Source organism: Chiroxiphia lanceolata, chromosome 2 (assembly GCF_009829145.1).
Source record: "Chiroxiphia lanceolata isolate bChiLan1 chromosome 2, bChiLan1.pri, whole genome shotgun sequence".
Classification (NCBI taxonomy): Eukaryota; Metazoa; Chordata; class Aves; order Passeriformes; family Pipridae; genus Chiroxiphia; species Chiroxiphia lanceolata.
Genome location: NC_045638.1, coordinates 103,446,306 through 103,472,927, shown reverse-complemented (window position 1 = coordinate 103,472,927; position 26,622 = coordinate 103,446,306). Strand labels below are relative to the sequence as shown.

Genomic DNA, 26,622 nt, shown 5'->3' with positions numbered 1-26,622 from the left:
CTAAAGGGCTGTTTTTCTTTTTGCAGCAAAATGAGAAGGAGAACTTGCTGAAGGAAAGAAACCACATTTTGTCAACTCTGGGTGAGACAAAGCAGAATCTGACTGGACTTTGCCAGCAGGTGTGTAAGGAAGCAGCCTTGAGTCACGAGCAAATACAAATACTTGCAAAATATTCTTCCTCAGATTGTCCACTCTTACTTTTGTTCCCGAAGAGAGAACAAACAGCTCCGTCTGATAGTGAGCCTGCAGTACCAGCGTCTGTAGAATCAGCAGATGGTCTTTCAGGTGTTACATCTACAAATGAGCAGAGTTCTTGTTATCAGTGTGTCAAAAGTGTGTGTGATGCAACATATGATCAAGTACAAGAACTGCATCCAGTTTCTGTAAGAACATTGGAGGAAACGTTACTTGTGGAACAGTGTGGACAGAGCAGTGGTATCACAGACTTCTGTCAGCAGATGACAGACAAATGCACTACAGATGAGTGAATCTCTTGTTCCTATTGCCAGCCTCTCAACATTGCAACTAAAAGTGAGATCGAGCATTATGGAAAGTAGCTTACTAAGCGATAAAAGATGAAACTTTATCTTCTGAAACTACATTGACAGATAAGTGGTCACTATATTACTTGGCAAGCTTTGGGTTTGCTCTGTGTAATTCTAGAGAGTAATTTATATGTGTCAGCCTTGAAGCTTTTTCTTGTGTGGTGATGCCAAGGAAGGTTCAGGAAAGTTGTTGAAATGTATAAACTCCATGTGCAGGTGTTGATTTTTTGAGAAAGCTTTCATTCACATATAGGACAGCCTTTGCTCTGACTTATGCCACAGTAACTAATGCCACTCCGCATCTCAGTGAAAGCCTCCTAACAGGTGTTTATGCACAATGACTTCTATACCTAGAATTCTTCTAAGATTTCTTTTTGCCTGGTAGACAAACCTTAAGAAGCACATACAGCTTGTAAATGCTTATTTTGTAGATGAGTTAGGATAAGATGACAGTATGAGGAGATTCTGGCAAGTGCGCTCTGGAACAGCTCATTGCTTCTTGCTGTTCCCATCCCTGTCCCAGACTAGACTTTTACTGAATAAAAATAGTAGGCTAGTAGTAGTAGTAAATTTGAATAGTAGTAGGCTTTTATTGAATATATGCCTTTGTCTTAGCTCTCCAGTGTAGAGTTAAGAGAACTGGAACGGCAGAGGTGCTGCCACATACTGCTCTCTTCTCTAAATTTAGTGGGAGGAATAACAACTGTGAAAGGCAGATGTTTGAAACTGATGCAGTTCTTGGATGAGTGTGCATTGGATCCTCTGGCATCTGAATCCCATAGGCTTGTTAAAATTCACTGCTGTATTGTGACTTACTGTCCTAGCACCTTCAAGCTTTCTGCTTGTTTGTGGTAATTTGGAATCAAAGTATTATGGCAGTCTAAGGACAGATTTTTATTTTTTTTAAGGTATTCAGGCACTACAATTTTTTACTTAAGTGCCTAACTGCATAAAGTTACAAATATATTTGTTCTCTGATCACTGGGACCAGTAAATTTCTATTTCAGAATCTTAGTCTTTGGCGTACTTTATGGCTAACCTGTAGTACGTTTTCAGTGGCTTGTGCTATTAGTGTAGGTATATAAAAAGTTTATTAAGGAAATGAGCTGGAGATATTTCCTTTATTTACTTTGTGAAGGCGAAATTCAGCTACTGAAAACAATCCCCGTTTTTTAGATTTTTACATAGCAGTGGATACATATTGTATACCAATGATGCTTTGTTATTTAGATGTTATTCTAACAACAGAACTAAGTATTGAACCTCACCACAGAAAACTTTGGTTTTGCTGGTTTACAAAACATGAAGAATCTTGAACAAGCCAGTGGAATTCTTCATTTCCTACCTCAGTATGTATATTAGCTCTTTGTGTCTTTGTGTGCATGTACAGTAGGCAGCAAAGGACCCTGTAAATACCACTTTTCAGTTTTATCTTGCAGTGAGACAAAACTTGTTCTTGGCAAGACTTTTTTTTTTTTTTTTTTTTCCCCTCTCCCCACCACCCATAGGTAACATAGCATTAATAAATACATTAAGCCGCTTATTTAAAACAAAAATTTAAAATTTGACAGATTTAAACAGGACTTCTCATAACCAGCACAAAATGCAAATGACTACACACTACCTCACCTATGGGATTGAAAGTTGATTCGAAATCTCTAGTGATATCCTTGGATTTTCATCATATATCATTACTTTTAAGGGGAAAATTATGTTAATGGAGCATAGCTTGTATAAAACACAGTGCTTGCAGTAATTGAAATTCAGAAATAAGTACTATATGGGAGACGTCATGAGAGTTCTACTGATATGCTTTCAGATAATTGAATTGAAATTCTCTTAATTACTATCATTGATTATATGTTGATCATGTATATGTATTACTTACAAAGCTCTGTGGGCTTTTTTCCCAGTGTCTGTAGATTCCTGGTTAATTTAATCTTGCCTTCCTTGCATGCTGCCATCCTGGGTAGCGTTTCGCTCTCAAGTCTCCATTTTATTTAAAAAGCAAACCAAAAAGAAACAATAAAAAACAAAATGGAAAGCCCCAAACCCCCTCTACTGTTCATAACTACTGTCACTGTTGAAGCTGGTGATACCCTGAAATGACGTGGACAATGGCATTGTCCTCACAGTACACGTACTTCAAAATGGAACTCCATGGGCTAAACGCTTGTTCTAAACGGGTGGAGCGTATATGTAGGCAGTGGCTGGCTGGGAGCTCATCCAGTGGCCCAAACCCCTGACACACTTAGCTGTAGATGCTGGAAAACAAGGTCAGCGATTACCAGGTTAAAGGCTGGAATATCCACTAGAGGCTTGTGCTCCACTGCTGCGCTCTGGTGATCAGCCACAGTCTGAATTCCACACAGCTAATGGTGGAGGGATTCCAGTGCAGAAATCGTGACCGTCGTTGACCTGTGATAAAATTAACATCATGTTTTTAAACCTGTAATGAACTTGATTGTGAGGGTAGGGTTTTGCCTGACCAGCTGCATCTAAATAATTTTTAAAATATTTATTTAATGCTGTAGACCTACAAGTTGCATGTTGACTTCTATAGCCTGTGTCATCAACTTGCAAAAGTTAAGAATGAATGACAATTTTATGATACAGAATTCTCAGGAAAATGTTTTTGGAGTTTGGTTTTATTTTTTTCTTCCAGTAAAGAAATATTTGATTTTGAAATTGTAAAATACTTTGCTAAAGCATGTTTTAAAATACTTTGAACAGACTATCTTGAAATCATAAAGGTATGATGGCATACAGATTGTAAAATAAACAGATAATTACAACAGTTGATTTTGTATCTTTCATAATTCAGTATTTTCTAAGACTACAATAAAAACCACTATCCTTTCTACAAAGGCTTTTCTATTTTGTACACATCTTCTGCTGTGAAAAATCTCTGCTGGTGCATTATTCATAAACATTTCTGCAAATGGTAGCAAAGTAGTCTCTGTATAGTTTATAAGTTTTATAGGCCCAAAATACTAGCTCAGGGTTTTTCAGATGAAGTTGACATTTCTTAATAATCCAGAAAGGTAAGTGTATCAAAGGTTGGTATCTTCTAAACTATTTAGGATGTTTCCTCAGTAATACATATTTCACTCTATTGATTTTTTATTTTTTTTTTTAAATTTTAATATTCCCAAATGCATGAATATTCTTCTCATCCTACCGATGATCAGATTTGTCATGTGGAAAACCTACTGTTTCATATGAATAGCAGAGTCAAAAAAGTCAGAATCTAAAACAAATAAAAAGTAAAAATTATCAAGTAAGTAATGAATGAGAATAATATTACAATACAAGTAAGTCAGTATATTTTGCTAACTTCAGAAATAACATTTAAGGCTTTCTTGATATATGATAATAGTCTAGTAAGAATTTGGTATGATACTTTAAGAAGGTCACATAGATTTTACAATCTACTATTTTGTATTTACTGTGAAAGAGGAGGAGATGAATGGGAGAGACATGGGAAGAAACAAAATGCTTACTAATCAAAATATATATTCGACTTTATTGACTTGTTGAAGGCCATAAGTCTCAAGCTCTTGGGTGAACTGGCATGATTTTGTTTAAATGCATTTGGTGATGATAAAGTTCTCAATCATATTGCAATTTTTTTTTCTCAGCCCAATGGTAATAAATCAGAAGATCCATGTCATGTAAGCCTGTCAGCATTTGGGACTTTTTCAGGTAATGATCTAGGAAACAAGAAAGATTTTCAGTGAGCAGCCCTTACTGATTCTGAGTTTTCATTCCTGCCAGTCTGACTCTTGTTAAAGGTGCACTTGATTTGCTTTAGTAAAGGATCCATTAAAGTCATACAGGCATACTAGATACTTTTAGGTAGCCGTGATAAATGGTGTATTGAATCAGCATGTGAGGCATCTGTTTAAATGCAGATGTTACAATACTGTTGGTACAATTACATAATTGCTCATTGTAATTTTAATTACTCATATTTACCTTAGTTACATATATTTATAACATTCACTTGAATACAGGATAACCAACTAGAAACTATGTGAAAATAATAAAGGCTTTTTCATAAAAAAAGGCATTCATAACAAAGTAGTAGGTAAAAAGCAGGGGACAGGTACAGGGATAAAAGGCAGCAGAAATCACAGATTCCCCAGATCTGGGTTAATAGTGGATCATGGAAGTTTGGGGAATATCACTGACACTTGTACACTGGGCTGGTCCATTTTTCACACAGATGGTGTGTGAATCTAGGAGTACTAAGAGTTACATAAAACTTTCAGACTCCTCTGCTCTCTGAAATAAATCATTCCTGCTCACCCTTAAACCCAGAAAACTTTAACTTGTGTATGTCCAGGTGTCATCCCAAAAAGCTGATGAACCTGTAAGTCCAAACTCGATAGGGAAGGTGAATGTCTTAACGATGCTTAACCCAGCCACCTTTGGGTTTGTTTGTTTGTTTTAACCAAAACCAATAACAGGAATAATAAAAAGGACCTTACTACCTCTACTGAACAAGAGAGTGGCACACCCATGCTTTTTAGTAGACAGCAGAGAAGGCACACAGGGTGAGGGGATGATGAAAGCCTCACCTAACAAAAACATTATTTGTGTTTTGCTCCTTGCTCAGGAATTGCTCTCCTGTCAGGCATTCTTCATACTCAATAATCACAAGCTGAGATGGGTTGCATTTCAAATGAGATATGTTGGAAGCCATATGCTTTTATTTCTAGAATTCATCATTATGGTTTGTCTAAGGTATGGTGTCTCCTGTGGTTAGGTAGAGCCCTTCCCAGGTTCTGGCTGCTGTCAGAGAAGTGTCTTTCCTTTTGTCTGGAAGCAGTCCTTGGATGTATTCAGTTTTGGAGGTGGACTCAAAATTTTGGTGGTGGTCTCCTGGAAAGAAATAACAGTTCTTTCCCATAGGAAGTAAAGTGCGTAGGACCAGTGTTTCAGGGGCAGATAATATTATGGCTGTGCATGGCAGGTATTAACCATACTGTCCTGGCACACTTTTTCTGGGAGAAATCCCTAGAAATAATCCATTTTGGAGGTGGAACCACATTGCATTGGTGGTCTCCTGGTAGAAAATTACAGTTCTTTCCTTCTCCCACAGATGGACTGTCACCTTCTCTTCACTCTCACAGATCTCACTTGCTAACCATAAAGAGTCCAGCAGCTGAGCCCATGCCAAATGTCCAAGAAGGAAAACTCAGCTGATTGTACTCTTTCCCAGAAAGCAGAGAACTATACCAAACTCATGGCTGCACTGCACTTCTCACCTATTCCTACTATCCAAACTCTCAGTCTCACAGCCCAGACCAAATCTGAGCAGTTTCCAGCTACAGCCCAAAAAAGAGAAGTGTGCCAAGATAAAAAGGTTTCCGTGACATGCCCCTTCTAATTGCGAAATTCTAGGTACTCTGTTATAGGGGTTTTGGGGGGTTTTTTTGGTTGGTTGGTTTGTGGTTTGTTTGGGGGTTTTTAGCTCCTGGTGAATGTTCCACACCAACAGCCTGTCTGGGGTGGGGTAAGTTCAGGCTTCATTGGTCGCCTGGCTTGGATCGTCCCCTTGAAACACTGATGACTTTTCTCTGCAAGAAACAGGATTCTTGCTTTCCTCTGCCCGAGGCAGGGGAGGAACGTAGATTTTTACTGTGTAAGTTTAGCTGAAGCAGCAGCAGCCAGAAGGGAAACAGGGCAGTTTGGCTGGGAGGTGCTTAGTTTGGAGGTTCATCTTTTGGGCTGGGTCATTTTTGACTACTTCAAGCCCCGAGGGAGGTCCCGGTTTCGCCTCTGCCCACTGCCTGGACGCCTCCTCGGAGCTGCTGAGGACCAAAGGAGCTCCCATTCGTCCCCCGCTCTCCCCGCTTTTCCCTGGACGGACCGGCACCTCCGTCCCTCGCCGGCTGCCGCCTCCCGAGCCCCGGGCGCGGCGCGGACTGCCCGGGGCTGGCACTGCCTGCGGAGGGGCTTCCGCCGCCCCCACTCTGCCATACAGCTACATAGTCCCTGTGGGGGGCTCGCCCTGGGGTCCCAGCCCAGCTGCCGCGGCTGAGATCCGCCCTTTGCCGCGTGGGCTCGGCTGGAAGTGGGAACCGCTCCCTCGTTCCCCAAAAACCGGCACCTCCCGGGCCCGGCAGCGCCCCCTGCTGGGCGCGGCTGTGACTGCGCCGAGGGACGAAAAGCGGCTCCTTGTTTTGGGTGGGAGTTTGGTTACGGGACTGCTGCTTGTTTTGTGGTGTTACCTATATATATATATATGTGTATTCTTTACTAAAGAGCTGTTATTTTCTTTTCCGCACCTTCTCGACTGGAGCCTCTTAATTTCGAAGTTATAGTTACTCAGAAGGAGGAGCTTGGTTTTTCTCCTATCTTGCCCTCCTCAGCGAACATTTCTGTCTTGTTAAACTGAGATGTTTATTGGAACCCAACTAGGGGCTCGATGACGGGAAAGGTGAAAAAGGGATAACAGCTCTTGTGTAATCCATCTGTGTACTCATTTTGGAGTCCCTAGGCCCCATGCTGCCTGAGTTAGCAGCTTTTCTTTGGCACATAACCATACCGAGAGGCCTGTCCAGCTTGGCTGTTTTCTTCAGCTTGAATGATAAGACCCAAGTGGTGATAACTGCTTTCGAGTTCATATGTTGGGTTTATGACGCTGCAAATTCACCACCTATGAGTCTCAGCTGGAGTATGTCCTCAAGGCTCTGGCCTAAGCTGTTTCCTCCAGGGATTTAAGGATAATGGCACCAATCCTTGTTGAGAAACACAGGGCGGTATGTTTTCCCAACCCGTCATCCATTTTTCCTTCTACTCCACTACAATTGTTTCTGGGAAGTTTAAATCCTCTTTAGATGCCAGAGCTGTCTTGCTCTTTGGGCTTTGCATGCAAGTTTGTGCCATTATGGCCTACCTAATATATGAAGATAGGGCCAGGAATCGTCAAGGATGCATCCAGAAGCCCACCCCAGGGGTGGGAAACCTCAAGTGGCATGGGCTGTGGGAAGATATGGGTAAATTCTTAGAAAATTGTTCCAACATGGAAGTTCACCCTTGAACAACTCCTAAACCCCATGAAAATAACGAAATCTGTGAAGGAGAAAGGTCATGGTAGACCCATGGAGGGGCAGCTCACAGTTGCATGTGGAGCTTTGTTACTGCCTACCAGAAGCTGCTCGGCATGGTGCAGAACTTCCAGGGAAAAGGGAAAGACAAGAGTAAAACACCTGATACCATGGTGACTCAGGATATGGCCAAACCAAAAAGAACAGACCGAGCCAATGGAGGTTGCCACATATCTCACAATTGAACAAAGACAAGAACCCACTTAGACACCACCTCCAGCTTGATAAACGTTCAGTTATTCAACCTCTCACCTCTACCACCAACCAACCTTCAATTAAAGGGTAGTCCATGGTTCTCTTCAGGCATCCAGGATAAGGAATGTCGCTGTTGACCAGCATTTAAAAACTTGTAAGAGCAGAACTGCCTCAAAATTACACTGGAGTAACACAATCTCCTCTAGCAGGTATGTCAGTAACAAAATCTTTTAGTTACCTAAGCATAAAAGAATGTGAGACTCATCACTATAGGCTAAACTTGAGCACCACTTCAAAATATACCAGTGAAGGTGGAGGGCGGAAGCTTTTTTAAGAGAAACAGTGCCTGCCACTGGGGCAGAATGGGGAGATGAATTCAGAGTTTTTGAAGAAAACGTAAAACCTCACAGTAGTAAAATTAAGTACAGTTGGGTAATAAAAAGACCCCCACTTTTTGAAATTATTCTTGCTTTACACCACAGCTGCTTGCTTTTATTGAAAAACATTAGGTGGAACACTCATGCTGTACAAGAAACGCTGACAATTAGTCAAATGCATAGAAGACCAAAGACAAATAACTGAAATATCTGCATTAAAACAAAAAAAATTGCTGGCAAGTGTTCCTAGTTAGCATTTTGAACTAATGGCTCAAATATATACCAAGTTTTGCTTAAAGGAGTGCTGCCACCAGCCTGGTTTGGTTTCCTCCCCTTGAAGCTGTAAAACATCTGACTTTCAATACTGCAGTTGTGAGATACTGAGTTCAAATCTCACTGAATCATATATTCATGCGGGTCAGAGTCAACCTGCTGTAAGTGTGTGGCTGGGCCTGCAGGTACATGGCAAGGCCTGCCCACAGAGAGCACATGGCAGAGCCACAAGGCACAGGGTAAGGCCTGCAGCCACCACAGACAGCTGAGCCCACGGAGCGCACACAGCAGCTCCAAGAGCCATGTGGCCAAGCTGTCAGCCAAGGCAGACCTACTTGGTAGCCCACCCACACCACACCCCTGGAGCCTGTGACTGGCTACACACACCTCACTCTGGCCTGGAAGGCACTGAGTGGTCAATGACTGGATATCCTGCCTGGGAGGCAGGACCAAACTATAGAAATGTAGGAGCACGAGACCCTACGAGAGCTTTTCTCTTCTGGCTGCTGCCATGAGAGCCATCAGATCGTGGCGGTAACTATTTTTCTCTCCTTCCTCTCTCCTCTCTATTTACTTTGTTTTCTTCCTTTAGTCTTTTCTTTCTCTTGTGGGTAACTTAAAACCAATGAGTTGTGTTCTACTAAGATGGTGTAGTGACTGTTTTGTGGTGGATGCTTTTGTGAACTGAGCCTTTGTGCTGGGTGTTTTGGTGAAATACTTATGCCTTGGTTATGCCACCCCCTGTAAAACCTTTTGCCAAAATGTCTTATTTTCCAACTAAATTAAAAGAAATTCTCTTAGAGAAAGCGTAGCAGTGTTTTCTCTATATGTGAATTCAAAGTAAGAACGAACTAAAAGCTTTTCAAAAGTTTAGTAAGCAAACATAAAATTCTTAAATATAAGTAATATTTCCAGTTAAGCGTAAAGCTTCAAAACTGGAGCATTATAGCATGGAAAAGCCATTTTATCTAATGCTTTTAAAGCCTTTATTGATGTCACATTTTAGCTTTGAACTTGTAAAAAAAAAACCACGAAACTGTCAAACCACAAAACCATAGTTTTTGGCCCATTCATGTCTCTGAGCATGAGTTGAGCAAAGGCTGTGGAGACAAGACAGGGAAAAGTGACTTAATGTTGTTCCTTCAGACATCACAGCATCACAGGGAGGTTTTGCATTGGTTTAGGAAAATGCACACCCAGTTCAGTAGATATTGAATATCAGGGAAGTCAGGAGATAAATTCTTTGCTTTCAGAGAGAAAAAATTAAATAAATATTTACATTAAACCAGAAGTCTACAGATTGATTTATCACAAGTCTTGCTTAAGAAAAAAAAAAAATCTATTTCTATCTGGGGTATCCTTTTAAGAGAAAGAAGAGGTTGGTTAGGATGGCTAGGATGCAGACTCAGCACTGTTCCACTACAGCAAGAGCCACTCCTGTCTTTCAGTTCTCTGACAGCTTTTCCAATGTTTCCACTGATCCCAGAGAATTACAAGGACAAGTTTCACATTCTCCAGTCTTCAGCAGTTAAACATGCAATTTCTTTCAGACTTTCTTGGGCAGAGGAGCCACACACGACTCAATAGCTGTCAGTCTTGTCTCCAGAGCTTTTAATATAGTGTGTGCCTGCAAAACAACCAGGGAGAGGGACTTGGTTACAAACGGAATTTCACAATACTAAGAGCAAGTGTAGGTGACAGACAGGGCTCAAATCTGATCTCACATTACCAATCCTATTTGATTTTACTTCGGTTACTTTCACAGTTCGAAAGCTCACTCTTAACGTTCGCTCCGTAACTTTTTTCCAGCCTTGGCCTCAGAGCCACACGCTCACCTTTTGCTGGACAACCATCACCTTCCACAGTCAACTTCCTTATGCTATTTGCTCACAACCTTCCCTACCTGCAGTCACAAGTTTTTCAGTAGAGTAAACATCAACTTGATTTATGATGTAATATTTCAATACAAAGTTACAGCAAAAGCATTTGCACAAAAGGCAAAAGAGACATGGCTATAAGTTAAGTGAAGATCTGGAGAAGTGAATCAGAACTAATTAGGAATGAAATACCAAATTCCCGAGACATAAATAGGAATCTAACGCTGTGAATGATAAACAGAAAATGCCAATTACTGTGAAAATTAAAGGAAAAGTTACTGAAATCTGGCATAACACAAGATCCTAATGGCATGGAGCAGTACAACAGACATTATAACCCACAGAATTGCTCTGGATGAAATAAGCTGTTTTGTAGAAGCTATTGAAGGATATTAAGATTTCGCAGAGGTGATTTAAATAAAGAATGATATAAGGTTAAATCTTACCCTTTCCAGCACCTCTTGCAAGACAGCTTGACTTTCAAGAGTCAGCGGCTCCTCATCAGTAAGAGCTTGCTTTTCTGAGGATCCTAGAATATAGCTGAAATGCCACAGTTTAGATCATGAGCTTCTCACTCTGAAGGCAAAAAGCCAAAGGTAATGCTGCTCCAGAACCCCGAAAGACAGCCATGGGTTCTGGGGCTTCAAGATACAGTAAAAAATTACACAGACATGGAGAATGGAGCGGCACTGGCTGGGAGAAGCAGCCACAGCCATCACTGCCTAAGAAAGTGCCTGTTTGTGGCCAGGTTAGTGCTTCAGAGCATTTTACTGCCGTGGGGAAAAAACAAAATATCAGAGTTGTGGAATGAAGGAAAAAAACCCTGAAACAACTGTCCAGAGGAAGAGGGGTGAACAGCCACATCGATACAGCACAATAAATGGGAACCTAACAAAAAACCAGAAACATTGAAGCTAGCCCAGACAGAAAAAATCACTGTTTACTAGAGCATATGCATTCATAAAAGAACTCTGGTGTGGAGCCTTAGTTCAGGATATAGTTTATTGAAGAACCTTTTAAGACCACTTTAAAGTGCTATAAAAACCAATTAACACCCAAGCACACCTTCATTTTCCAGACAGTTTTTAAGATGGCTAAGTGAGAGTCTCAAGCACATACTTTGCCCACCTTAGCAAGGACAGAGCAGACTTGGCCAGTACAGGTTAGACCCCACACCAAGTTGTGCCTAAGGCCCTCTGCCCACATTTCCTGCTGGCAATGCTAACCTCTAACAGCTAATAGGCAGGTCTATTTGGTGCTACCCATGACTGCAGGCTTGTTTTACAAACTCTCTTCTGATCAAATGAGAAGGAACCCTCTTGTGCTGTGTACCTAGTGTTATTTTCTTGGCTGGTATGCAATTTCTTACACAAAAGGCAGCCCGGGTATTGCATTTTTTTCTAGGATTTGTCTTACACAGGTGATGTTTCTCATTCTTGAGCATTATGATGCCAACAGCAGTAATACAGAAAATCACTGTGGAACAGAGCAGCACAAACAGCTGTATCTGGATATGCCACAGACACAACAGCAGCACCCCTCAGTGAGATGCCAGGTGAGTGAAATGGATTTGTCAGGCTTCCCCATAAACATTCTGCATGTACCTTTCAATAGAATCAATGCTGAAACAGAACAAACCCCCTCTTGTAGTCAAGATGCTTGGGGTGCACTTGTAGATGTTTCCAAGTGTCCTGGAGCAGCCAGAGCAGAACAAGGTTTCTACCACGCTGTAAGTAAGACACGTAACATTTATTCAGGAGAAAACAAAAGGAAGCACCTCTCTCCATCCCTGTTCCAAAAAATGCATGCATTACAGTTTGTTAGAGCTTTACACAGTGTAATTATGGGCACTTGTCTTTCAGCCTGCATTCCCAGTGGCTCCTAGGCTGGCTGACCTCAGCAAGACTACACAGAACCACTGAATGGCAGAAGGGTTTGGGATGGAAGGGACCTTAAAGCTCATCCACTCCCACTCCCTGCCATGGCAGGGACACCTTCCACTAGATCAGATTCCTACAAACCCTCTCCAGCCTGGCCTTGAACACTTCCAGGGATGGGGCAGCCACAGCTTCTCTCGGCAACTTGTCCCAGGGCCCTCACCAACCTCACAGGGAAGAATTTCTTCCTAATACGAGGAATAAACAGAGTGTTCTTGCAAACTTGTAATAGTCATAATTGGTTTAGTAAGAGAGTGGAAAGTTACTGGTTATGCAGCCTTTGATCTGTGTAGTTTCCTTAGGAACAAGAGAATCAATCAGCTGCAAGGAATAAGTAACCCTCCTCCAGCTTTGAAGTATGTGAAAACTCCATATGAAAGGTACAGTTTGATAAATTGTACACCGAAAAAGGGAGGGGAGCCTGTAACCCTGGAGTATCTCAGCCAATGGAGAAACAGGGAGAGATTTGCGTTCTGGGTGAGATAGGATAAAAGGGAGGCTGAGTCCCCTACCAAGTTGAATGACCTCACTGAGGTTGTTCAGTGAACTCTACCTTTTATTCGAATAAAAGTTGATTTTTTTTTTTTTTTAGTTAGCTTCTCTGTCTCCTGGCTCTTTATGTGTTTCCAACTACCTGGATTTTTTTTGAATACTAACTGTCTAATCTAAATCTGCCTTCTTTCAGTTTAAGGCCATTCCCTTGTCCTATCACTACACGCCCTTGAGGACAAGTCCCTCTCCCTCAGTCCACAAGCACCTCTGTACAGACCTAATCCACGAGCACCTTGCACAGACCACCCCAAATAAGTGTTTCAGGGGCTCCCCGGGGACACCACGGGCACTCCGCCCGCCGGGCCGTTTTTACGGGCTTGTCCTCAGCGCCTTCCCCGGGAGCTCCCGGTTCCCCCAGGACAGGTGAGGGCAGTGCCAGGAGGGGACCTCCCCCACACCGTCTCACCATCCGCACTCGTCGGGCAGCTTGGAGAGCTTCCGCTTGTGGTCCACCGAGACGCTGGCGGCCCGCACCTGCACAGGGGAAGGGAGAAAGGGAGGATGCGGGGAGGGGACCCGCGGGGAGGGGACCGCGGGGAGGGGACCCGCGGGGAGGGGGACCCGCGGGGAGGGGATCCCGCGGGGAGGGGACCCGCCGGGAGGGGACCCGCCGGGAGGGGACCCGCCATGGCGGCGGGGCCGGGACTCACTGCGCAGCAGGATGCAGCCGCCCTCCTCGTCGTTGGACACCCAGCTCAGCGTGTCGCCCACTGGCCGCTTGCAGCCGGCGCACAGGAACACCATGGGCAGCTCGCTGTCCGAGCCCTCCGCGCCCGCCCCCCACTGCTGCGGCGGCTGCTGCTGCTGCTTCCGCGCTCCCGGCGCCCACCTCCAGCAGCGACATGGAGCACTCCAGCTCCGCCGCCAGCTCCGACGGCGGGAAGAGGGCGCCCCGCCATGGCCTTGGGACCGCCCCGCGCGGAGGAAGCGGCAGTGACGCCCCTCATCGCCTTCAAATCGCCCGCCGAGGAAGCGGCAGTGACGCCGAGCGGGGAGCCCGGGCCGACCGCGCGGGAGCCGCCCCCGCACCGCCCGCAGCTCCGGGGACCGCCCCGCACCGCCCACCGGGCACCTCGCGTCCCGTCCGGGAAGGAGAGGGCGTTTTAAGGTCACCGAGTCCAAGCAAGATGCGTGGTATTCCAACACATCCTTTATTTACGAAGCGTTTTATCAGGTCGCGCCTAGTTCATCCTGAGTTGGAAGTGTGAGAAGAATCTCGTTATTAAATTTAGAAAAACGGCAAAAGTTGGCAAAACAGAAGGAATAAACGAAAAGGAAAAATTAATTACAACACGTGTTGGGTGTCATAGGCATGCAGGATTCCAGGAACGCGCCTTCCAATTCAAAAGTCCCGCTTTTTAAACATTTTTAAGGTTTCAACCGTGTTTATGTCATAGAAGAGGCGTTCCCCTCTCCCTGATTGACTGTGTCGTGCTGGGAGGTGGTGTCCAGCAGCATGGCGGCTTCCAGGACCAGCCATGTGGCATAAGGAGTTTCCTTGCCAGTATTCATTTTACAGTTTCCCTATTCCCATCTGCATGTTTCCCTGACACCGGCTCCAGGCTGAATCCGGCGTCTGCAATACGCCTTGTAGATTAGTAAAGAAAAAACTGCTACATTAGTGATTTGTTTTAATTCATTTGCTTGTAATAAAACCAATTATTTCCCACAGAAGGGACCCCGAGGATCATCCAGTCCGACTCTGGTCCCTGCATAGGACACCCCAACAATCCCACCATGTACCAAGAGCTTTGTCCAAACGCTCCTTGAGCTCTGGCAGCCTTGGGGCCGTGACCACTGCCCTGGGGAGCCTGGGGACCACTACCCCCGCTCCAGTGCCCGACCACCATCTGGGGGAAGAACCTTTTTCTAATATCCAGACTAACCCTCCCCGACACAGCTCCAGCCATTCCCTCGAATCCTGTCACTGGTCCCAGAAAATAGAGATCGGAGCTACCCCTCCACTGCCCCTCGTGAGGAAGCTGCAGGCTGCGATGAGCTCTGACCTCTGTCTCTCCAGATGAACAAGCCAAGTGCCCTCAGATGCTCAACGCTCTTCGACACCGCAGTTCTTACCTCTAGATAAATTCAGGAATGTCCTGTGCTCAGGAGCTCTTAGGAGCAGTGCACTGCTGAGAGGGGTTGAGAGGGAAGGGTTTGTGACCTAGCTGGCACTTATCCATCCCATTCTTGGGTTACTTGACATCCATCTCAGTTTAACTGTGATACAGAGTAACATAATTATCCATCAGGAAAGGAGGATTGCATTGTAAGGAATGCTGTTACATCTCTGCCAGACATTAATACTCATTGCCACTGGATGTTTTCAGTCCCAAAGCAGTCCTTGAGCTGTGGGACCCCTGAGTGATTGACACAGGCGTCAGTTATGCAATTCTCTTTCTGAGGGCACTGAAGTACAATGAAGCAAGAGTATTAGGCTGGAGCTCTGAGCTAGCTTAAAATGCACTGCTGGCATGGCTAACAGAACAAACTCCTCTGAGTATTTTTGGTCGTATGAATATATTGGGATTACATAGATCCAATTCCAGTAGATGGAAGCAAGTGAAGGTTTAATAAATGTAAGTATTGTAGAGTAGTAGGTGCTAATCTAGTACAGGTGAAATGTTGCATAGCTTGTCTGACTGACCTGTTTTGTTTCCTTGCAATAGAGCCTGTGCCGGGGCATGATTTGTATAGATGGGTGTCTGCCTTCACACTGGTTAATTACTAACACTGAAACTCTGCACTTTATTTCCCGGCATTTGAAACTCTAAGACTGCTGATACTAACTCTTGTTTGGAGGGACAGATTTTTTGAAGTGTTTGCTCAAGGGAAATCTGATGACTTGCAAATCTGTAATTTGGGATGTTAGCTACCTGTACCTACTGTCTACAAAGTTGACTGAGAAGAGATTTTCATAAAACTTGTGGTTTTGTCTGCAACCTCAGGTTTACATCCCAACATTCAGAGCCTTAGTAAAAGAAATGTATGTTTCCAGAAACAAAAGCTATTCTTTAATCCTTCCTCCTTTGATTAGGGCCGGCTGAATGAATAAAGTAATAATATACATTATTGTGAAAATGCTGTCCGCTGGGAAGCTGATTCTGCTGTGTTTTGCAGTTTATTTTCAAAGGATATGATATGAAATAGTATTCATCCCCTTCGCCTTGCTATAGCTCACACTTAGTTTTGCACAATGAAATTGCGACATCGTTTTATGGTTACTTAAAGTGGCAAGTAATTTTTTTTTGTCCTGATGTAACTCCGTTGGTTCGGTTTTGCTGAGATGAATAAGCAGGCTTTGTTCTGAGGGGTGAACTGAGTGTAGTGGATTGGACTGACAGCAACCAAGGGAGAGCGGGAGGCATTTGAGTCCCTTCTACTCCAGGCACTTGCTTTCCCTCCATTTCTGCCAAGGCTCTATCTGTGGTTGTGTCCTCAGTTAAGTGACAAAGTTAAGGGGTTTATCTGTTGCTGTTTACTGAAGACAGCTGTGATTTCAGCAGACAGATGTGGTTTCAGAGACTAAAATTGCTTTCCCCAGGGTTATTACAGTGATCCGGTCTGTAAGGAAAATGTGATGGTCTTTCAGAATACTGTCATGTCTCTGTAATTAGCACAAGAAACTGCCTTTCTGACAGTAAAGACTGAACTGGCTCATGTAGGAGCTGCTTGTCCTTTGCTTGCTTAGAGAGCAAGAATAGGAAAAGGGAGCAGAAATTTACCCTGCACTGCCTCTAGGAAAGCTTTTCTGGCTGAGGGTCTATTGCCTCCAAAGTTAGAACACCACACCTTACAGAAGGTGTAAATATCCACATCCTTCCACACAGAAAATCTTGCTCTGTAATGCTGTAGAGCAACATTTGGTTCTGCTGGGGCCAGGCAGGCTATGAGTAGCTTCTCTAATTCTCTTAATTTTAAAGTTAGGGCAGATAATTACCCCCAAATTCCACCAGGGAAAACCCAAACTGCACCAAAAATCAGGCATCTAAGCTTTCCACTTTTTTCTTCTCCTTAATAACATTTTTCTACCTTTTGGGTTACCTGGTATATAATAAGGGTGACGTTTGTGTTACAGCACTTTCCTCCCTGGGTATTTCTCTCTACTCAGCTGCCTGTTTTCTTGAAATTCATAGAAACTCTACTTCTGAGACAAAATGCTCACCTCTGTTTAATTTAAATTTGTTGAGAGTTTTATGGAAGAAATTACCCCATGTGCTTATGAGTGATCTTATCATCCTTATTTCCATTAAAAGCAGGGTAAATCAATCTCTTACTGTTTTTTTTTTTCCACTTATTTCTCTCCATAAAGAAGCTGAGAAGTCTGCCACCTTTCAGGTGTTTTTATATTCTGAGGAGATGAAAACTGACATTTTGCCATGTCAGCAGTCCAGGAGGAATGGAGACTGCATCCTCTTGGTACTATTATTCTTCCATCTCCAAATACCGCTGTGAGAACAGTGGGTTACCAGTTAAAAAGAAAACACCAAGGGAAACAACCCCACAGCTGGTTCATTTTTAACTTGAGTAAAAGCATCAGTCAAGCAATGAAAGTACTTTGTAGGTTTTCCTGTGTTTGCATAATATTTACATTCTTATATCTCCAGACACCGCAGTTGGAATTATTGCCTTCATGTTCTTGGGATGTGCAGGTGGATTAAGTTCAGCAAGTCCTTGCCTTTTGAGCTGAGGATGAAATGTGGTCATTTCTGCTCAGATAGCAACAAGCATTCCAAGTTTGTAAAAATGTAGGATACCTCCAGGATCGGAGTAACCCAATAAATATTGATGTCCCAGAGGGTCTCTGCTGAGTGACTGCAATGGGACCTGAGTGTTTGTTCAGGGGCGTTGCTGGGGCAGCCCAAGTGAATCGTGCAGTTCCCATAACCCCTGGGATGGGATTGGAGCTCCCTGATTCAATTTTGCCTGTTGGTTGTTTTTATTTAATGTAAAACAGAGATCTGAATCTCTGCACTTCCTTTTCCTCCTGTGGCTGGTCCCTGAAGCTTTGTGAGATTGTTTGTTCCATGAAAATGCATCTAATCCAGCTGTAAAATCGTGGTCTTGTTTTCTATTAATAATGTTGTGCAGCTCTCTCCATTGTATAAAAATAATTAAAAAGCTTAATTGGCCCATGAGCTAATAGGCTATTTTAAACATGCGCACACACACACAAAAAAGGTAATGGTAAAATTTAGCAATAGGAAAGCTTTTTATTGATTGTTAAAATATATATTCAACTTTTTAAAAAACATATCCTAATTGCAGAACTTAAAACCAGGAAGTTTGATTCAAACTCTCCCTGAGACTTAGAGTAAGTTTATAGCTCAGTGAGTTCCATGAAACATATTAAATCTGCTCTTAAAAGAAGGAACCAAAATAGTTCTGATACAGAATTCTATAAATCCAAACTCTTCATTTCTGTCCCAGTGGCTTTGAACACTTCAAAATTTTGGGCTTTTCAATATATCTCAGGGCCATGACCTTGCTTTTTAGATTTTTTTTTACCAGAAGTCCCCTAATTCTCCCTTGAGGAGCTGTGGTTGGCCACTATCACCCCGTTGCTTTTTTCTGTAATAAGTTGGTGAAGAGCATGTCAGAATATTGGTCTTCACATGCTAATTTAACGTTCTCTGAATTAAAGGTCATTAAAACTTTCTTTAACAGAGGAAGAATAAATAAGCTGCCCCTCCACATTGATATTTCTCAGTAGCCCAGCAAAACTCAGCTTTCTGATAAGGGTACAGCTGGGCCAGCCCCAGTTTGAGGTTTAAAAGGGGCTGGGCTAACTCCCTTAATCTCTTTGTAGCTCTGATGAACTTCTTCACAAAGAATCAAACATACTGGACCTGTTTCAAAGAACATAGTGTTTTCTGTCCTTTCAGAGGAAAGATTTATTTTGTCTTGGTCAATATTTGTCTCTGGAGTCAGTGACCCTTCCTTTTCACCCCAGTGGAAGTGAGTCGCCAGCTGTGACTTCAGGGCAGAGCACCCAACCTTCCCGAGGCCTTAACCTGGGCACTGGCCACCACCACCCTGATCCCAGGAAGGAGCATTTTTGAAACAGTGACCAAATGTGCTCCTGGGGCAGGAGTGGATTCATCCCATCTCTCAGCAAGCCCATGGCTCAGGCAGTACTTCACACAGCACTGTAGCCTTCATTAAAAAGCAGCTTCCTTTGCTCCCCCAGCCACTTCATACTCCCATTTCCCCATTTTGAACACATACTTTGACACTGGGAATCCTCTTGCTTGTTCCCTAAAGAAACCACTTGGTCCTGATAAAGCAGGCAGCCGTTTGCACTGTTTTATGATGATTACAGAAGCACTGCAGCTGAACAGGGCAAGGGTCACATCCTCTTCCACTGCACTGATGTGCTGTGAGGGTCACAGACACTTTACAACAAGCTTTCCTTAGTATTTCTCTTGGTATAAAATTCTTTCAAGGCTGGAATTCCCTACCCGTGGGCATCATCTTAAAGAGCTTGGGTTGTACTTTTTCCCCTAAAATCAGGATTTGGCAGTGACAGCTCAGGCTTCAGCACCACACTGCATCCTGCACTGTGACTATGTAAAAGGAACCATATCCAAATATCTGCACAGCTCTAGTCACCACCATACTCACTGGATGCTTTTTCCCAATCCATCCCTCAGCCTGGGCCTTGCCCTGTTACAATAAACTGTTAGGAGGCTCTCACGACTAACAAACTGGCACTCAGATGCCTCTCCCTAAAAGGAGAAATTGAACCAATCAAGCGATACACCTTTATTAGAGACCATAAATTATATTGCTGTGTTTTATATTTGCTGTGGTACTGGTGACAGGATTACTGTGTTGTGTCCACAGACTCCATTGTCATCGCCTTTTGGGTCGGACTTGCTGCCTTCGTGACGTTACTTTTTCTTATTTTACTGTGTATGTCCCGCTCCGGATCAACTCCAGTAAAGTAAGTACAACCAGACATAAAGTAAGTGCAGATCAGTGTGATAAAATAACCCAACACATTCACTCCCTTGAATGATCCAGCAATTACATACAACATTTGTAATTGCACAGAGATGACACTCTTTATGTAATTATTGGATTGGAGTGTCTTTCGACCCACAGCCATTCACTGTTTGCATAAATCACCTGCATAAAAAGAACTGATGAGGTTTGCAGGTGACATAACACAGCTCAAATCCAGTGGTTTCTCAAGGAGTAACAACATTAAAAAAGGCAGCTTGCCCAACTAAACCACAAAGCAGGAGGCAGGCTAACAACACAAGAAACATGGAAATGGACATAAAATTGCAGGATAGCAGAGGTATGTTCCCAGTAATTTACTATTCCTAAAAAACTGGCAGGAGAAGTCTGTATACATGAAAATCTCAGTGTGTTTGGGAGACTTAAACAAAGTATTGATTTTTAAGATTTTTTTCACTTTTTCATCATGTTACTGAGTGAAATACTTGGCTTAAAAATATCCATATTTATCCTTGATATGTTCAATTTTGGCCTTCAAAAGAGCTATTGTGAACAAGGCAAGTCTAGAAATGTTTTGTGAAGTGTCCAGGAATCATTAATGAAAAGCACTATTGGATGAGATTTGCTTAGACTTTTCATTTTTCTAAGCTTGAAATATACTGTAAGAAAACAATTTTAGGACTGAAGGGAGTATTCAACATCCCCCTGCACACACAAAACTTGCCCTTTTTGATTGAGTTCCATTTGGTTTTTAAGCCCCACTTCAGTTACCCTTCTCCCAGTTCCAGCAACGAAACCAAACGGGGTATCTGGAAGAAATCATTCCTGTAAACTTCCACCAGCCTCCCCTGTCATCCTCTTTGTTATGTCATCCACCCCTTACCCTTGGTATGACAGTCACCCGATATCTGTATGGAAACCTCCTGTCTCTTTCCCTGTGATAATTCTGATACATTCACCCAACAAACACACACACACGTCACTGGTCAACAAGGCTGGAGAACTTTTACCTTCACCATTTCTGTTCTCATCCATCTCTCTGTCACTCCCAGGGACATGCAGGGTACTGTGTGCTCTCCCAGCTTGCTCAGGGCCAGGTCAGAGGAGCCGGCTTTCAAGCCAGGTGGGTCCTACGACCGCACCTTGTGCTTCAGGGGAATGTTGAGCAAACCCCCACCACAGGTCAGCTAGATCCCTGGGGTGTCCCTGAAGGTTGTGTTTTCATAGGATCACAGAAACATAGCATGGGTTTGGTGGAAAGGGACCTTAAAGATTATCTAGTCGTGTCCCCCCCCCGCCATAGACAGGGATACTCCCCACTAGCCCAGGTTGCTCCAAGCCCCGTCCAACCTGGCCCGGAACACTTCCAGGGGTGGGGCAGCCACAGCTTCTCTGGGTAACCTATGCTAGGGCCTCCCCACCCTCACAGGGAGGAATTTCTTACCAATATCCCATCTAACCCTGCCCTCCGGCAATGAGAAGCCATTACCCCTTGTTCTGTCCCTCCAGGCCCTTGTCCCTCTTTAGCTCTCTTGGAGCCCCTTTAGGCACTGGAAAGGGCTGTAAGGTCTCCCTGGAGCCTTCTCTTCTCCCGGTTGAAACCCCCAGCTCTCCCAGCCTGTCTCCTGAGCAGAGCTGCTCCAGCCCTCAGAGCATCTCCGTGGCCTCCTCTGGGCTGTCTCCAGCCAGCTCCATGTCTTTTTTTGTGTTGTAGTCCCCACAGCTGGAGCTGGGGTCTCACCTGAGTGGAGCGGGAAAGGGAGAATCCCTTCCCTCATCCTACTGGTCTCACCTCTTTGGATGCAATTTTTTGCATCTCTTTCCACTGCTATGCAACACCAAGGTCTCCTCTTTGGCAAGGGCACACCACCCTCCCACAGCAGAGTCTGCTGTTTTTAACCTGCATCTCCACACAGAAAACAAGCCAGTGTCAAAGTGTCTTCCAAAAGGCCTATATCTACTTGTGCCACAGCTTAATTCTTGGTTAGAGACACTGAGAGGTCCTGGATCTGACTCCGTGATCTGATTGCACCACATATTGCTCTGCAATACCAAAGAATTTGGTGCTAAGTTTATTGGGTGAGTTGAGACACAAGAGGGAAGGAGGTTGTGGAATCCATGTCCCAGTCCCTTTGTCACCATTACATTATCTCACAGAAATAAGACAAAAGGTCTGGGGCATGGGACCAATGATTTCAAACCCATTAGCGTGCCAAGGCAACTGATGATCACACTGCTGGGATCCAGAGCCAGTATTAACACTTGCTTCAGTGGTGTTTCTTACCATCCAAAATGATGCAGAAAAGTGAGGGTTAGTGGCTGGAGACAGTTCCTGGCTAAGGCTGGACTTTCACACAGTGGGAGGGGGACAGGGCAAGTTCCTTCCTGGACCTCTCCAGAGGAACACTGGTCTCCCATGCATTTTATTGGAGGGCTATACATTCCTGGCAGCCATGCACAACCCAAATTTTCTGGCTGTCCAGACAGTGTAATGTTGGAAAAAAAACCCGAGTTGGGTGCCCAGAGAGTTGGAAGATCTGTCTATCTCATCCCTCGTCCCAGCCTCTTGCTCTCAGAGAGGTTCACTCCAGGGCCCCTGGGCTCCCTGGCAGCATGAGCTCTGCTGGCTCCACACAGATCTCCTGCAGTAAGAAACTCTACTCAGTGTTTAGGATGTGGTGCCTCCTCACCCTCACAGTAATCACGGATATGAAGCTGCCTTTATCTTTCAAATCATGCTTCCTTCAAAAAATGACATCAGACATTTTCACTGTACTTGGCTTTCTCAAGATCTGCACTGCTTGGAATTAGCTTTTCTGCCCTTTGAATCACTATTTCAGTTGTATCTTATCTCAGATTTAATTCTGTGATTTTATCTTGGGCCGAGGTCAGTCACAGCACTGCCTTAGAGTACTCTGAGTACTGGGACTCTGGAACTCTTCCAGCCTCCTCCAACCTCCCTGTTGTCCAGGGATGGCTAATGATTAACAGACCCTGCCAGAGTTCTCCTCAGACGTCCCTGAGTCTCTGAGATGCAAGTTTTCCAGCTGATTTTAAAACATGGATAGCTAGCTGATGGTATTTAGCTACTTAATGGACTGGAAGGAAACATCTTGTTTTGGTAAGAGTTTTTTTTTGTCTTGCTTCTGTCAAAGAGAGAGAAGAGAAATGAATATAATACACCAGCAGCATAGCAAAGAAACTCCCAAACCTGTGATGGGCCTGTTGTTGAGACTTTGGGGTTTTGTTTCTGCTTTTGAATTACCATTAAGCAAATCTCTGTTGGGCTAGTCTTGTCAGGCACAGATATTTTAAGCTTTCGTTTGCAAGTAATATAAATTTGATGTTATAAAGTTTACATTTCACTTTCTCCCATTTGCTTTATCTTGCTTTTTAGATTTTAGTTATTAGCTTTATGTAGCCAATGAAACACTTGCTTTTAGTCCAAGATGTCTTCTTTCTCCCTTCTGATGGCTCCAGGGCATTATAAGGCTTTCAAAAATTTTCCATTGTCACTTTTGGGTTACATTTTCTTACCAGTGTAATTTTCCTCACCACCTTTGAATGCCCAAGGATACAGTAGTAGTTGAGATCTTGTCTTCAGCCCTGTTAACTAGAACTTACTGCTTCTAGGCCAGGACTCATCTGCTATTTACTTTTTAAGGGTGAAGTTTGGGAAACTGCTGGCAAGAGGGCTCAGGGAGGAGAGGAGGCAGGTGCACTGCTGCTGTTCTCATATCACCCCTTCCACCCCACCACTAACTTCTTTTTCTGGCAGAACCACACGTCTTTGAGTTGTTATTGTTTGTACACTGGAAATTTCCTGCTACTTGAGTCCTATCTGTTCTTTTCTAAGTCTGTCCCATTTCCTTGGTCAGTTCCCCACCAGCCCTTAGAGCGGGTGTCAATCCCAATATCAGGCAGTCCTTCCCAAATATCTCACATCCCTCTTGTTCTTGCCCCCAGTGACACCCATTCACAGTCTCAGGAAGCTCTTATCCCTCTTCGCTTTCCCAGAAGCAGCTGTGACAGTTCCCTTCACCCTTGGTACAGAGCAAGTCATAGCAAAGTTTCTACTTTCCTCTTTAAAAATCTCACTAAAGGACCGAAATTAAGGGCTGGACTGAAGGTCCCATCTTGAGGGAGAGAGGGGAGACACCTCATACCTTTCCTGTTGGTCATACTCCCATTTCCAGGCAAGGACATGGTTCTCATGGTGGATGAAGAAGGCTGAAGTCAAGAGCTTCTCTCATGCTGGATTCATGTCTTCTGTGTTAGAAGCAGCATCTTTTTTATTTTTTAAAACTTTGATGTACTTTCTGTTGAACTGAGACTGGTCTCTCTTCCAAACACGTCCCGATTGCTTGTACTTTTTTCTGTCCACACATTCCAGGCAAGTGACTGTAGGGAGCCAGATGGAAGAAAGCAGTTCCAATGGGGACAGCCTCACTGTGATGACCTCAGGAGCCCATACTCAGATGTGGTTGCTTCTTAAACACCTATCTCCCTTTCGGATGAAGTGGCGTTCCTGGAAGGATCTGAGCCTGAGGTAAAACTGGAAGAGCTCAAACCAACCCAGCAGCACAGTTCCCATGGCTGCAGAGAAAAGCTCAGTGCTGTGACTGCCTGTTAATCACCTGGATTCAGGAAAAAAGGACAATGTCTTTCAACAAAGAACAAACCTGAAAAACCCTGGATGCATAAGAGGAGGCCATATTTGAGTAAAATGGCTCAGCACTTGCCCCAAGAATAGAACATATCCTTTATTTACTTTTGCAAAAAAATACTTGTTACTTAAATTTATTAAAATACTGTCTATCTAGAAGAGCCTTTAAAAGCAAATGGCATGTGGTGGTTTGCACTAATTATCTCAAGGGAATGTCTTCCTGAATAAACAGTTACTTTACTTGCTGCCTGGAAATACAGTTTTTGCTACCAACAACCAATTGCTTTTTGCTTCCCTTTTGAAATGGTCAATGGTAAAGAAACTGTCAGTGTTGAACAGTCTTGAAATGGTATCTGCCAGTTACCACGGTGTTGGAAAAAGGGAATATGTGTCATATATCAAGAGAATGTATTTTATATCAAAGGAAATGCTGGCAAAACCACAAAACCACCACTACAATTTCTGCATGAGGCTGATGAATAGTTTGACAGAAACACTGAGGGTCACGGCAGTGTGTTCAGTGAGATGGAGGGGATGGGTCCAGCTCAGCTGGAGCAGAGTCAGAAGAGACACTCACAATTACCTCTCCCTTCAGTTGCCTTGGCTCTTCCCAGCTCTCCTCCCCACCAAACCCAGGCAGAACTGGAGAGGCTGAGATGCCCTCAGAGCTCCTGGGAAGCACAAAGCTGGTCAGGCTGAGGAAGGCAGCGAGGGCTGGAAGAGAGGTAAGGCTGCACAGCAAGTTCCTGGGCTGAGTACAACACAAAAACTCATTTGAAACTTGAGGAGAAGCATAGAAATTCCACATTTCCAAGTAGGCAGCAAAAACTCCTCCAGGGAAGCACTGCCAGAGCAGCCTCATGTGGGAGTGTGGGCCAGGGTGATGCCCAGAGTGGGTGGGTTGGGCTGCATTATCAAAGCCTTGAACACAAGAGACAGGCCAAACTGCCAGGCAGATGTTTGTATTGCTGGTCTGTTTTTTAAATCTTCAGATTTGTTTAGCCCCAGAGATAAGATACTGCTGCAGTTTGCTTTGTGAGCAAACTGACTGTGAGTGGTGCTGGGCTCAGAAACCCACCCACGTGTGTAAGGCTGCCAGGTGGTTTTCCACACTGAGCGTGGAGAAAGAGGAAAGGCTGCAGAAACTGATGGTGCAGCATGGACAGAGGTATCAGAGCCAAGTGTTTTCCATTAGCCAACTCAGATGGCCACAACAGCCTCCCCCTCCTCTCGGGACCCCCTCACCCTTTGCCAGAGCTGAGGGAGTTCTCACAGGAGACAAGAATCCACTCCCTTGCTGGCACCAGCTCTCCCACTGCAAATTGGGAATTACTTGCAATAGTAACTCTACTGCAGTCACACAGTGTCATCAAAGACACTCTGAAGAAAACCTGACCATCCAGACCATTTTCCTCCTAAGGATGCAGCTTCAACCATTCCTGCCCCCACCTGTATTGCCCTCAGCTGGCACCTCTCTCCTGACCAGTTCTGCATGGCCTGCCTGCTCCAGTATCCTCCTCCCTGACTCAGGACAGACTTGTATCACCCTGTTTTTTTAAGATCCTCCACTCCACAAGGGGATTTCAAGGGGATTTCTGGAAGATGTGGATACTTCATTCATGACAAGAGGTGTTCTTCCATGGGTTTGCACTGAACATGGCTCGGAGCACATAACCACTAAAAAGGACCTTTTTTATCTTTTAACTTTCAAATTACATGGAAATACAGTATGAAGTATATAAACAATAATAAATAATATGCAAAACAAAACCCTGGCTTATAGCACCCAACTTGGGGGCAGGGGAGGGGGGGAGCAATGCATTTGCTCCCATGGACATTCCATATGTACCCATTTCAAAGCTTCCCAGTGCTTTGCTTTCCACAGGGAGCACTTATTTGCCCTGCCCCCAGAGTCCTCCATTAGAATCAGAGAATCATGGAATTGTTTAGGCTGGCAAAAGCCCTCTAAGATCAAATCCAACTGTTCCCCAGCACTGCCCAAGGCCACCACTAACCTACGTCCCCAAGTGCCACATTCACACTGTGATCCCTCCTTATCTTATCCTTGGGTTGGTGGAATGCTCTTACCTCATTTCTTTAATTATTTCAACATATC

General features: G+C 44.0%; 2 protein-coding genes and 2 long non-coding RNA genes across 7 annotated transcripts in view; 2 read left to right on the top strand and 2 right to left on the bottom strand.

Moving 5' to 3' along the window:
• BACH1 (BTB domain and CNC homolog 1) overlaps positions 1-3,342 on the top strand; it is a 30,679-nt gene extending 27,337 nt beyond the window's left edge. For both annotated transcript variants that reach the window (XM_032678682.1, XM_032678683.1), the window contains one exon: positions 27-3,342. In XM_032678682.1, coding sequence (XP_032534573.1) covers positions 27-488 — 462 coding nt within the window. In that variant the 3' untranslated portion in view covers positions 489-3,342. The remainder of the gene's footprint in view (positions 1-26) is intronic.
• Positions 3,343-5,233: 1,891 nt separating this feature from the next.
• Positions 5,234-7,848, bottom strand: LOC116783327. Its single transcript, XR_004355630.1, has 2 exons — positions 7,705-7,848; positions 5,234-5,432 (listed from the first exon to the last, which is right to left on the bottom strand). It is a non-coding gene; the product is annotated as an uncharacterized LOC116783327 (long non-coding RNA).
• Positions 7,849-8,318: 470 nt separating this feature from the next.
• On the bottom strand, positions 8,319-14,784 carry MIS18A (MIS18 kinetochore protein A). Its single transcript, XM_032679288.1, has 6 exons — positions 14,761-14,784; positions 13,497-14,023; positions 13,281-13,334; positions 11,990-12,112; positions 10,832-10,925; positions 8,319-10,135 (listed from the first exon to the last, which is right to left on the bottom strand). Exons 1-6 carry the CDS (start codon positions 14,782-14,784, stop codon positions 10,055-10,057), a joined length of 903 nt encoding a protein of 300 aa, XP_032535179.1. The 3' UTR covers positions 8,319-10,054.
• Positions 14,785-22,727: 7,943 nt separating this feature from the next.
• Positions 22,728-26,273, top strand: LOC116782574. 3 transcript variants are annotated; one of them, XR_004355264.1, is made up of 3 exons: positions 22,728-22,961; positions 24,234-25,231; positions 25,993-26,273. It is a non-coding gene; the product is annotated as an uncharacterized LOC116782574 (long non-coding RNA). The 3 variants fall into 3 exon arrangements; XR_004355263.1 differs by having other exon boundaries at positions 25,927-26,273; XR_004355262.1 differs by having other exon boundaries at positions 22,813-22,961; positions 24,234-26,273.
• The last annotated feature ends 349 nt before the right edge of the window (positions 26,274-26,622 follow it).

What these genes read in the sequence shown, in the direction of transcription:
- MIS18A (XM_032679288.1), bottom strand. Translation starts at nt 14,784, where the DNA reads ATGGCTGGAGCTGTGTCGGGGAGG. An exon ending in CTGGAGCTGTGTCGGGGAGG is followed by an intron (nt 14,024 to 14,760) that starts GTTAGTCTGGAT and finishes TCGTAAATAAAG; the next exon opens with GATGTGTTGGAATACCACGC. An exon ending in TGCAAGAGGTGCTGGAAAGG is followed by an intron (nt 10,136 to 10,831) that starts GTAAGATTTAAC and finishes GTTGTTTTGCAG; the next exon opens with GCACACACTATATTAAAAGC.